At 41.5% G+C, this 13,264-nt stretch overlaps 1 protein-coding gene across 1 annotated transcript in view; it reads right to left on the bottom strand.

The window, feature by feature from the left end:
* ABCA12 (ATP binding cassette subfamily A member 12) overlaps positions 1 to 13,264 on the bottom strand; it is a 194,028-nt gene that overhangs the window by 44,808 nt on the left and 135,956 nt on the right. The window contains exons 24-30 of the mRNA XM_075530221.1: positions 8,901 to 9,230; positions 7,164 to 7,233; positions 6,946 to 7,080; positions 5,596 to 5,742; positions 4,526 to 4,712; positions 1,696 to 1,914; positions 336 to 532 (exon numbers count right to left, since the gene is read on the bottom strand). Of these exons, the coding sequence (XP_075386336.1) occupies positions 336 to 532; positions 1,696 to 1,914; positions 4,526 to 4,712; positions 5,596 to 5,742; positions 6,946 to 7,080; positions 7,164 to 7,233; positions 8,901 to 9,230 (1,285 nt within the window). The remainder of the gene's footprint in view (positions 1 to 335; positions 533 to 1,695; positions 1,915 to 4,525; positions 4,713 to 5,595; positions 5,743 to 6,945; positions 7,081 to 7,163; positions 7,234 to 8,900; positions 9,231 to 13,264) is intronic.

Below are 13,264 nucleotides of genomic sequence, written 5' to 3'. Positions count from 1 at the left end.
TAACAGGGTTCCTCATACTTTTAAAACAGGGGGCCAGTTCACTGTCCCTCAGACCCGTTGGAGGGATGGACTATAGTTTTTAAAAAAATACTATGAACAAATTCCTATGCACACTGCACATATCTTATTTTGAAGTAAAAAACACAATGGGGCAAAAGCACCCGGCGGGCTGGATAAATGTCCTCAGCAGGCAGCATGTGGCCCGCGGGCCGTACTTTGAGGACCCGTGCTTTAGTAGACAAAGGTCATTATCCTGTAGTTAGGAGGCCAGCACTGGGCTGGCTGGCTGAACGGCATCTACGGTGGAGCACAGATGCTGTAGGGAGCACTCATACCAGTTTTGTTCTTGGATATAACGTCCCATATACTTCGACGAGAGCATGGATCAACTCCAGTCGACGGCTCATCCAAAATAACCACTCTTGATCCACCAATCAGAGCGATGGATATGGATAACTTCCTCTTCATTCCTCCCGACAATGTCCCCACTCTCTTATGACGGTGGCTGTACAGGCCAGTGTCTTTTAAAGTCCTGCAAAAATATATATGGAGTTTGTCATTCACAGCTAGAATAGCTGAATAGAGGAACCATCCCAGAAGCACCCCCAAATAATAGGTATTCCCTAAGCAACTATAACGTGCTCAGAAAAGGGCAAGTGGCTTGTGCATTTATAGCTTTCTGTTGTCACCTGTGTGGTCGGAAGGAAAGAATCAATACTCAGAAATCAACAAGAGTGAAGATAAATGTCATTATTTTATTCATTCATCTGACAAACATGTGTTCAGTACCTGGCTCCTTTCCTTTGTACCTGCTCTAAGTACTAAGGAAAACAACAACAACAACAACAACAACAACAAAACCCCAAACAAAACAGGGGGCAGATAGTGTTTCTCATCACAGGAGACTATATTTTAGTATGTGGTGTGTGGGGAGGGGGCAGTGTAGGGAAATCTTAGTCAATAAACGTATTTCCATGTCAGTTTACCATGTGCCAGGGGGCAATGTATATACTCTAGAATGAAGGATGAAGTGAGCCCGAATCGTGTGATTTTAGACCTGTCCTTGATTGCGATGGTGGTCATTTTGGAGCAAGTGTGATCTGAACAGTCACAGAAAAGTCAGGAGGCTGGAACAAGTCTACCACAGTTGAGGCATGGCACTTAGAGCACGTGTGTGGAGTGGAGAGAATGAGGGAAAGAACAGAACGACATGGTAACCAGGCATGGGCCTGAAGGGTAGATCATGTAGGGCTTTATAGACCTGATTAAGGACTTTATGGAATGTCCCACTATTTGTGGAAGAAAAGTCACTAGAAAGTTTTGAACCTAAGAGTTATATGGTCTCATCTGCAGTGTCAAAGAATTACTCCTGCCTCTCTTTGAAGAACAGAAAAGAACAGAAGTCTAGCAAGGAGGCTTGGACCATTACGACGATGGTCGTAGAAAGTGGAAACAGATCATCTGGGGCCCTATGGGTACCATAGATGAAGAGACGGAAATGGTTTTCATGTATGAGAACTGACTGCTAAGGAGAAGGGCCTTAAGAGGCTAGAACACCAGCTAAGCAGACAAGCGAACAAGTGATCATTATGAGAAAATATTTCCGACTTCCATTATTTCTCTATCATGGCAAATCGAGCTATCGGCTTTAAAGAGGATTTCCTGCCTTCCATTCTTGTTACCACCACAACCCACCTCTTCACTTCTTCGTGCAGCTGCTTTTTAGTCCAATGGGGAACTTTGATGGAGCCATAGAGGAGCAGGTGCTCCTTCGTCGTGAGGTAGCTGAACAAGACGTCGTGCTGCATGCAGACACCCATGTTCTTTCGCACAGTGTTGAGGTCGGTCTTAATGTCTTTTCCATACACAAAGATGGTACCTGCTGAGGTTCCAAACAACCCAGTCAACATGGAACTGGAAAAAGCAAAACAAAATGAAGTGTTATCCATGTGTGTAGGGGCTAGGTTTTAGGGTCAAAGGAACTCAGTAAATTTTAGTTGCTAGTAAACATCGTTACAGCATATCTCAAGTCATGAAATGAAATGATATTAAACAGGAAGTAATGACTTTTGAACTGTAATAATGTAGAGTCACCTAAGCACTAAAAATGATAGTAATTAAGATGAAGGCGACGGTGGTAATAATGGTAGAGATGGTCGGGATTTATAATGGCAATTACACTTTTCTAGAGCAAGTTCACACCTTTCCCTGCACCTCATCATTTCATTACAACCTTGCTGGAATTTTCTGTCCCCTCTAGATGACTTAGAACTCTCAAACTCCGTATGTTTTATACTCACGAACTTAGTTTTAAATTCTGCATCCATAATGAAGTCTTACCCATTTCAGTTTACAATGAATCCATACACAGGTTATGCAGATTCTGAATTCAGGAGTCATTTTTAGACCTTCCCTCTGTTTAGTCTCCCAATTCCAATGCATCTCTCTCTCCATGTTCACAGCCTCCACCATAGTCCAAACTCCATCCCCACTTGTGGCAAATGACTAGCCTGACCCCCTGCTGTAGGCTGCTAGCTTTACTTCTCCCTTGCTTCCTATCATCTCTAGTCCCTCCTCTACATTTTGGACAGCGTGATCTCCTGAGACCATTCTCTGTCTTTCAGGCTGTTAGAAGCTGGGGATTATTGAATACCCATCCCCCCTACTACAAAGTCAGCTCCACAAGTTGAGAGAGGATTCATTTTCTCGCTGTTCTATGTCAGAGCCCCCCTCAGTGCCTTGCACGGACTCAAGAGTCACTGCCATTCTGACTTAGAGAGACCTTAAAGAACAGAACTGCCCCCGGGGGCTAAGAAGGTGAGTCTTTAAGGAGAAGGAAACCTTATTTTCTCCCGCAGAATGGCTAGAGGTTCCTGACTGCTGAACTTGCAGCCAACAGCCCAGTTTGTAACCCACTAAATCACCAGAGCTGTTTTGCACATACTAAGCCTTCAGAAAACTGTTGAGGATTAACAGAGAATCAATACAACATGCAAACCTCCCCATTAAAAATGTATGGCAATAAAAATGGCATATTTAACGTTCTAATATTAAATGTTCATATGCAGAATATTCAAGGGGCACTTTCTCTAAAAGCCAAAAATCAAAATTCTTCAGAAGGCTTTCTTAACCCTTTTCTTTGTGTCCTCTCATTTTCTTTTAAAACATTTTTTAATCTTGCCTTGTCAACACAAATTCTCTCTAGAAAGTCAACTCTACGTGTGAATAGGTCATGTAAATGAGAGGACTACCTGTTCACTCATTTCCTGACCTTTGTCTCTTTAACTTAAAAATAAAAAAAAATTAGTTTGAATACATCTTGGCAGTCACTGAGCTTCTTCGTGATGATACTAAATAGGACGTGCAGCACCTGACTTCTCTCTCTCTCTCTCTCAAATAAAGGTAGAGCACCAACCGACTCTTAGAGCTGACTCAGCAACTGAGCTGATGTGTAGCATTGGAGGAGAATTACACAACCTTGAGAAGAATGTGGCCTTCAACACATTGGAATCCCTTCTTCATCCTGACCCAGGAAAATGCTGGTTCCACAAGGAAAGAGGAGAGCGAGCCATGTACCTCTCTTTGCCCTTTTGTTCTATGACTGATAGCTAGTGATTCTTTTGCTTCGTTTGGAATCAAGGCAAGAGTTTCCTCTGATGAAACAGCCTTGATTGAGCTTATACCAAGGAGTGTAAAATCCAATGTACACACTGGCCAGGATAAAAATGCACATAAATGAAGCCAAGAGGGTGTATGAGGTGGTACAGACTGGTAGACACTTGTGATGAACCAGGAAACAGATGTCCCATGTAAGAAAACAGTCACTAGTAAGCTGCAACTGCTGGGCTATATCAATGTTGTCAGAACAGACTATTATCTAGTGAGGCCACAAACATTTATTAGGAAACATCCCATTTTAAAATATTGATGCATGGGGGAGGAGGAGACAAAGAGGAGCTGATACCAACGGCTCAAGTTGAAAGAAAACGTTTTGAAAATGATGATGGCAATATATGTACAAATGTGCTTGATACAACTGATGTATGGAATGTTATAAGAGCTATAAGAGCCGCCAATAAATTATTTATATTTAAAAATGTTGGCATAGAAGTAGAAATCTTAAAATGGGCCAACACCAGGAGGATTAAATGAAAGCCATCTGCTGACTCTGACGTAGCCATTGGGCTCACAGTTGCGGGCTTCTGATGTAGATTGCCCCACAGTAGACCGAAGGAACCCTGGTGGTGTAGTGGTTAAACATTGGACTGTGACCTGCAAAGTTAGCAGTTTGAAACCACCGCTACTCCACAGGAGGAAGACCGTGAAGAGTTACAGATTCAGACTCTTACAGGGGCAGTGGCTATGAGTTGGTATGCATTCAATGGCAGTGGGTGGGGTTTGATAGTTTCTAGCAGACTAGTGATGACATCTTACTAGCAGGCTATAAAATCATGTTTCATATCAAGAGATAAGAACATACTAAGTAGTATGTATCTATTACAAGAAGGATTGGAAAGTCACATACATGGTGGTTGTTTTCCCAGCTCCATTGGGCCCCAGCAAGGAGGTAATGTGCCCCTCATAAAAATTCAGATTAAGGTTGTCAACAGCCACTTTTGATCCATAGATCTTTGTCACCCCGTGCAGGGCAACCCCAACTGTGAGATCTTTGGGTTCAGGTTCAATATTGGAAGGAAACATGTATTCAGGACCTGGTGAGAAATCAGGAGACCAGTTATAAGTTCACAAATGGAAGAAATTCAGCACTGTAATACTTTTCTTTCATTCAAGGCTAACAAAATATTTGAAGTAAATATTTCTTGAGGTAAATTGCTGAGTAAATAAGAGTGAGGGAACACGTTCTCTAAGGTTTTCATCATCCTTGGCTGTCGGAAAAAGGAGCTCCAGAGCACAGTGCCACAATCACGAATTCTCCTTTAACCCACAGAGCTCACACACTCAACGTCAAAGTCTAAAGCGTGGTCTTCCATTGGGACAGGATAATCCCAACTTAGGAAGAAAATGTCTACAATGTGAGATTTTACAGTGACAAAGCTACCTCTAGAGCTTGTAAACTCCAGTTAATATGACTTATTGCTAACATCACCTTTAACCATCACAAAAGGACCACTCGGGCGAGCTATGCTAACTTTATAAAGATGATTCTATTCGCCTAGCGTCAGCAAGGCAAGGGCTTTGAGTTATTTTTTTCCAGTCTTGGTAATAGATAATGCCAAATTAGCCATACTTGTTACTTGGTTACTCCTTGTGATGGATGACAGATGGCTGGATTGAGGGGTACAGACTGTGGCCGAGGAACAAAATTGTTCACTGTGTGAGTCTAGCTGAACCACAAATGGATCAGCACTCTTGGCCTAATTAGTGCCATATGCTAACTGACTGAGCTAATGAGCCCAGAAAAAGCCACACTTTAATCCCTATAAGAACCTAAACACATATGCTGTAGACATATCCATCCATGACTAAAAGGATGATACTTTTGACATTTAGAAGAATTTAATTTCAATCACTCATCATGTAGTTTTTATATCACTTCTCTCATAATCATGCACGGTGTTGACCTACTTGTCTTACTGGCAGATGGGTTGGTATTCTGCATCATGATATTCGTAAACACAAGGCCATTGCGTTTCTCGTCCTTCACCTCTGAACATCCAAATCGCTCCTTCCAGTAGGAAGGAAGGATTGGAAAATACCAGGGAACAGCCATACCGTAAGTCCCTGTAATAAAAGCATATTAAGAAAATGGATTGTTAACATTGAGCATCATAATATAAACCACAGACCATATTACAGTTGTATGTTTGCTCCAGCAAGTGTTTTTGGCTTTTTGATCTTCATATAACTGAACAATGGCGTTTGCTTCCTAAGGTAAAATAAAAAAAGGTAACCTTTCTTTTACACATTAAAAATACAGATATATTAAGGTATAAATACATACCATAAAGCGTACCTACTATAAATGCATGAATAGATGATTTTTAAAATAAATTTGTTTTTTTAAAACAGAATACATCCAATCAGGTTTAAGAATATCTCTATGATTCCCAAGTGTTTTCTCATGCCCATTTTCAGATCATATCTGCTCCCACCTCAAAGCCCAAACAACCATTGATGTGCTTTCTGTATCTATGTATTTGTCATTGACAAACAAATTTCATATGAATGAAATACATTTATTCACTCTTATAGCATAAAAACCTGTAAAACTATTCTAAAGCTTCATGAGAAGTCACATATCCAAAAGGGGAACATAACCTATGTTCTTTCCTTAGAATCTTGTAAATTATCCTTCAAATTAGGAGACTTGTTTTCACCTTCTGACACCTCACATTCCCATTTGGAAACACTGGATGGATGTGATGTCATTCAATGTTTCCTAACTTACTTAATCCACTTTTTAGAGAACTATCACTTTTAAAGAACTTCCCCTCAAACTATTCCACATCCATGATCCCATTCCTGAAAACTTGGCTAGCTTTCAGATTCAAATATTTTTTTTAGCTTGTATACATTGGAAATCACATATTAGAAAACATACATTATCCTGTTTGTAACACCTGCTGTGGTTGTTAGCTGTTTATGAAGTCAACCGTCAACTCATGGACCCCAGCATGATGGGTGTCAGTCACTCCTGTGGATTTTCATTTGTCCATGCTCAGAAGTGAATCATTACGCCTTTCATCCTAATCCAGCTCAGTCTAGTCAAGAAGCTCCCCTGCAGCCTGTTCAGCACCATAGCAACATGCAAGACTCCAGTGACAAATAGGTGAAGAAGAGCATAACGTCCATTGGCCAGGAATTGAACCCATCTCCCTCATGGGAGGTGAGAATTTTACCCCTGAATCCGATGTTCCCCAGTAGGGCCCCCCTTATGTAATGACAGTCATAGAAAGTCGGTATCTGTAGAAAGCATGCTCGTACCTGGGAACACATTCCTGACGTACCAAGCAATAAGGAAATAAATGAAGGAGTCTGCGAGGATGAGGCAGCACAACCAGCCAAACGAGGTGGTGTCGTCTTGAACTGGGGAACTGTACATATTATCCCACTGAAGACCTGAAAGGGGAGCACAGATATGTGTTCTCTGTGTGACGCAGGGCAATTGCGAAAGATGCAAATCCAGTTTAAAGTGAACCTACCGACTCCCTGTTCCTCATAGCGGGCGATGTACTGACTTGCATAACTGAATGCCGTTGGGGACAGCAGGCTCTGTGAAAACAATAGATCGCTTGTTGACTTCATGTCTTTTTTTTTTTTTTTTTGTCTTTGCCCTAATCATTTTTTTCTCTTTTCTTCTTTTACATTTTATTAGGGACTCCAACAACTCTTACCACAATCCATACATATACATACATCAATTGTATAAAGCACATCCATACATTCCCTGCCCCAATCATTCTCAAGGCATTTGCTCTCCACTTAAGCCCCTTGCATCAGGTCCTCTTTTTTTTCCCCCCCTCCCTCCCCTTTCCCCCCTCCCTCATATGCCCTTGGTAATTTATACCTCGTTATTTTGTCATATCTTGCCCTATTCGGGGTCTCCCTTCCCCCCTTCTCTGCTGTCCCTCTCCCAGGGAAGAGGTCACATGTGGCTCCTTGTAATCAGTTCCCCCTTTCCAACCCACTCACCCTCCACTCTCCCAGCATCGTCCCTCACGCCCTTGGTCCTGAAGGTATCATCCACCCTGGATTCCCTGTACCTCCAACCCTCATATGTACCAGTGTACAGCCTCTGTCCTATCCAGCCCTGCAAGGTAGAATTCGGATCATGGTAGTTGGGGGGAGGAAGCACCCAGGATCTTAAAGGGACTTTTAAAACACTCAAGACTTTGAACCATAGCAAAATCAACACTCTGTGCCTAGAATAGTTCAAAATACAGAGGTCGCTGACAGAACACGCTGCAGCTCTGAGAAAGAAGAGGGAGCAGAGGCAAAAACTTGCCAAGCACAGAAGCAGGATAATTATAACTTGGAAAATATTTGTCAAAACACATATAAACTCATCAAATGCCACTCAGCAATTTAGAGCATGAGAGAGTATTGCAATGCTAAAGCTGAACTCTAACTGAGGGCTTGAGGGCACAGAGGAGATTTCTTTTCACTACTAAAGAAAAGTTTTATGGGTGAACATATACTAAAATAACATTCATGTGAAACAACAAATATGTAAAATTATAGCGAATTACAAACGTGAATTTTGTTTATGTCCAAAGTAGTCAATGCTAGAATAATTCTTAAGGAACAGTGCTAAATGAAAGCTATTTTTCCTTTTCACAAACAACAAAATTTTAATATCTCTTAACGAAGGATGAATTTTATTTCTATTTGCCAAATTTTAAAGTCACTCATTTTAGTGCTACCGTTAACGTTCTTAAGTCAATTTAGTCTTTTTTGAGTTGCAGAGGCAAAAAAGAATTCAACTTTGATTATATGCTATCAGTGCATTTGTCTTTAGATCTGCAACTTAAATGGAGTGTGATGAGAACGATGAGAACAATTCATTTAGAACAATGATCCCAGGAATAGACTTCAAAATGTTTAAGGAATTAGAAGAGAGAAGCTGGAATTTTTGACAACCTCTACAACACGATCTTTCTACAATACAAAAAAATTATATTTTAACTTTTTTTAAAAGGAACAATTTCTTAACAGCATCACACATTAGACTCTTGTAAATGATGTGATAGAGGCTTCCTTTTCATGGCCTTGTATTTTTGCCGCACACAGCACTGTGGGGAAAAATAATTGTGAGGCCGATTAGGTTCATTATGTTATCGCGGAACGGTTAAATTCAGGTAAGCGATGCTCTAGTTTGAGGATCTCAAGACAAAGGGTCCCTCCATGGCGCACACTGACTGCTCCAATCACTCACTTACCATGAACACTTTCACTATGTAGCTCAACTCATTCTCCACTGTAATCAGAACAATGAATGGGAAAAAGGCAATGATGTAGATGAGGCTTCCAATGAGAGCTGCAATGTTGGTGTTGTTGAAGAAAACACTGATCAGATAGCTCATGGCAATAACTGAGAAGCTGTAGTCCGAAAAATACAGGAACAAAATAAACCCATTTGTTTTGGGAAGAATCTTGCCAAACTTGAGTATAACGATGAGAATGATGATGGTCACCAATAAAAATCCAACGCTCTCTATAACCCAGGCAAAAAAGTGGCTGCAGGAGTTCACGCCCATCATTTTCATGTACTGCAAAAGAGAACATTGTTGAGCTGCTGTAGACCCCCAGATAATTGTTTCTACATTACGCCAAAATGACAAGTCGTCTTCTAATTGGCATGTTAATGACACATGAATCAAGTATTTGTCTAAGTCAGTGGTTCTCAACCTTCCTAATGCCACGACCCTTTCATACAGTTCCTTATGCTATCATGACCCCTCCAACATAAAATTATCTTCGTTGCTACTTCATCACTGTAATTTTTCTACTGTTAGGAAGCAGGCAACCCTTGTGAAAGGGTTGCTCAACCCCCAAAGGGGTCACAACCCACAGGTTGAGAATCACTGGTCTAAGTGAAATGAATAGAACCACTGCTACTGATTTATCTTAAATTGTATGCTCCCAGAATCCCCCGATAGTGAGGTTTCTTTTATAAAAAAAAATTATTACAATCCTATTTATAATGGTTGCCTGACTTATATCCCCAAATTAAACTAGTTTACAATAGGTCATCAACGTAATGGTATCTCTTGCAGAATTTTATAACATGAGCTTGACATTTGTGCAGGCATGTGTATTTCAAGCTGGGGAAAAATCATGATTCATTCCAAGGTCAATGTAGGAGCTGAGATAATAAAACTCCATCTTTTTTTTAAAACTAAACATTAATGAGTGAGACAATAAGTATTTATGTGCCTAAGAGAAACACAATAACTCTGGTTTATAAGAATTTGACATCATAGAGAGACCTGTCTGAAATTCACTGCTGGTCTAGGCCAGGCTTGCTAACCTTGTTTTCCCAAATGGTACACATCCACATAGAATGAATCTTGTATCTTCTGTCTCCTATACCTCTGTGTCAATTTATATTCTTCAATACAGTGAGAGCCACCCTTCAGTCCAACAAGGTACAACAACACATCGGCATAATCTACTGCCCATCAACTCTGAAGGATTCTGAGACCTAAAATCCCACAGGCCTGGCTTGATGGTTTATAATTTGGTGTCATGTGACTCTTTGGTGGAACCTGCATATCCTGTTTCCTAGTTTTAACAACTCTTGATTAATGTTAAGCTGCTGAACCTAATGTTCCATCCAATAATACAGAACAAAATAATGTTCCACTGGTTTTTAATCCAATTTCTTTCCTAAATCGAGAATTTTCAATGTCCCCTCTTCCTCTCTCTTAATCCTAACTTGCCCAAAAACCAAAAGAAAAAAGGAAGCAGTAGCAGAAGAAATGGAATACACTAGATGTGCTCTGCAGGCACAAGAGTGCATTTTTCCTTTACTTTCTGCCTTTGCAACTTATCACATTTTGATAACTCTGCTGCTCCGGTTGTTGCCATAGAAACAGCTACCTGACTGCCAACAAAATCTAAGCTGTGGGCCTTAAGCTAATCACCACTGAGAAAAAGCCAGTAACTTTTCCTCTTAACTTCGCTGCCTTCCTTCCCCTCTTCTCTCCCGATTGCTTCTCTCCTTCCAGGCATTGTCTCTCTTTTCAGTGAAGCTTCAACCTATGCTGGTCATGGGGTCAGAGCAAAGCAAGGGCGTGGAGCAGAGATGCATTCCGGAAAGCTTCTTCCAATGGCCTGCACACTCCCTCCGAAGACAAAAGGACCATTTAGAGTGAACAAAAGACCTCGGGGATCTTATTCCATCGCATCTTTCCCTGCTCTCTAACCTCCTAATGCAAGTTACTGTGCAATGTTTAATGACTGCTTTGCAGAGGAAATTGCTTACTTCGGGATCCTTATGCTCCATGAGTCTTTTAAATGTATGTTTCCTGCTCTTTTCCTTTTTGTTGTGGTGCTGGGTTTCTAAGTTTATGCCTTCTTGCGGTGGATAACATAGGCAGTTATAGATTCCTTACAGCCACAGAGAGCTGTCTCTCACCACCCAGAGTCACGTGACCACGACCAATAGCAATGTATGCCAGGTGCGGTGGTCGTTGAGAACATTAATAAACTTTTCAAGTTGGATGTAGCAGATCCCGGGGACACTATCAAAGCCATGTTGACAAAGTCATTTTTTATCAAACTAGAGCTCGGTGCTTCCAGAAGGATTCATTATTTAACACTCTACCATGAACCTTCACTGTTCAGCTTCAGGACACCGTGCCAGGAGGAGAACAGCTGCTCGTCACAGAGAGAAACAGCAATGAAAGTGCATCAGTCATCCATTAATTATCAAGATTCACAGGCCATTTGGTTGCGATAAACAAGACCAAACTCTGCTGATGAAAGATGGCCCGCAGAGAACGGTTGGGCACACTCGCATGAATGTCGTTAGGGCCTCCTCAGAGGGATAGAGGCCAGGTGTCAGCTCTGTAATCAAAGAACCCCTTGTCTCAAGCTTCCCAAGTCTTGCAGAGAAATTCATCCATTTCTGATAACCTGCTGCTCAAGAAAAGTCCCTCTGCGTCGTGGTCAGTGTCTGCCTTAGTTTATGGCAAAGAATAAGGAGAAGAAAGAGAGTCTATCAGAGGTTGGCCAAATGCGCTGCCATGTTCCAGAGAAGTCTATGTACAGCGGCTGGCCATAATGGCCCTGGACGAAGAAAGGACGGCTCTCCATCTATCGATCCTTGACAGCAACACCTCAACAAGTAAATGAAATCCTGGTTTCTATGAGCGATAACATTGTCCACGTAACTAAAAACATGCTTGCAACAATAAATAACTCTATTATCTTTCTTAGTAAGATAAATGAGCCCCAGTAACATAACAATTTGCTTCTTCAAAGATTCTAGCCCTCCACACACACCCCACTCTCTACTCACACTACAAAAGTACAAAACCACAACAACGCAAAGCCCTGTGGCACAATTTTACTCTGTGCTGCACGGATCGTCTTGAGCCAAAGGACACCTGAAAGCTGCTAACAGCAGCATCAGCCCAAGATGCCACCCTTCCTGGAAGTACTTCAAATTCTCATCCAAGGGAGGAACAGTCGGTGTCAAGAAAGCGTCAAAGTAGTCTTATGGGAAGTATTATCGGATTAACAATTCGCGGTCATACCTCTGCAGCCCTCAGATGTTTTAGATGGCCTGTCTGCAATAAAAGAGAACAGCCTTAAAGGGTCATGTAACCAAGAGGAAATGCTGAAACCCCATTGAAGGCTGAGCATGATAGTGGGACAAGAGGAAAGTAAAAGGAAATAGAGGAAAGAGCTAGGAACTAAAGGACATTTGTGGAAGTCTTGATGCAGGTATGTACATATGTAAATATACTTATTTATGATGGTGGGGAAATAGATCAACGTGCATATATTTATAGGTTTAATATTGATATAGTTAAAGTTTTTTGTGCCAAATCTGTCCAATATACACAATTGGGGTTAATTGAAGGGTGGAGAGATAAATGGCTCCTTGAGCCTGGCCTTTCTAGTTCTTGGGTCTCTCACTTTCTGATGGTTGGATCAGAGTGCAGCTGCCTTAGTCAGTTCCCTGATTTAGCTTGCAAGGCTCACTTGCTGCAAGAAATTCCCAAGAAGAAGCTGTATGGACCTACTCCGATGCAGCCCTGGGTGCTGGAGCAGCCATGTGGAAACCCCTGCCAGTGCTGAGATGCTTACATGTTCACTGATTCAGCTTTCCTCCTGCAGTCAGCTTCATAGTGTGTGTTTTATGAGATGGAGGAGGATTTTGTGGATTAGTGAACATATGGTTTCCTGTTGAACTTGTGGGCTTGGGCAGCACTGGGTTGGGATGGTTTCTTGACGTGCACTTAAACTTTATATAAAACTCTCTTATACACAAGTGTCTGTGGATTTGTTTCTCTAAAGTACCCAGCCTAATACAAGTATTAAGGTAGCAGATGGACATTGGGCTTCCACTCAAGTATTCCCTCAATGCAAGAACACTTTGTCCTATTAAACTGGCATTCCATGATGCTCACCTTTCCGACACGATCACTGAAGACAAATGGGTGCATAAGCAAATGTGGTGAAGAAAGCTGATGGTGCTCAGCTATCAAAGGATATAGTGTCTGGGGTCTTAAAGTCTTGCAGATAAACAAGTGGCCATCTAGCTCAGAAGCAATAAAGCTCACATGGAAGA

Source organism: Tenrec ecaudatus, chromosome 13 (assembly GCF_050624435.1).
Source record: "Tenrec ecaudatus isolate mTenEca1 chromosome 13, mTenEca1.hap1, whole genome shotgun sequence".
Taxonomy (NCBI): Eukaryota; Metazoa; Chordata; class Mammalia; order Afrosoricida; family Tenrecidae; genus Tenrec; species Tenrec ecaudatus.
The sequence above is the reverse complement of the archived record's forward strand: the minus strand, read 5'-3'. Positions and strand labels throughout refer to the sequence as shown.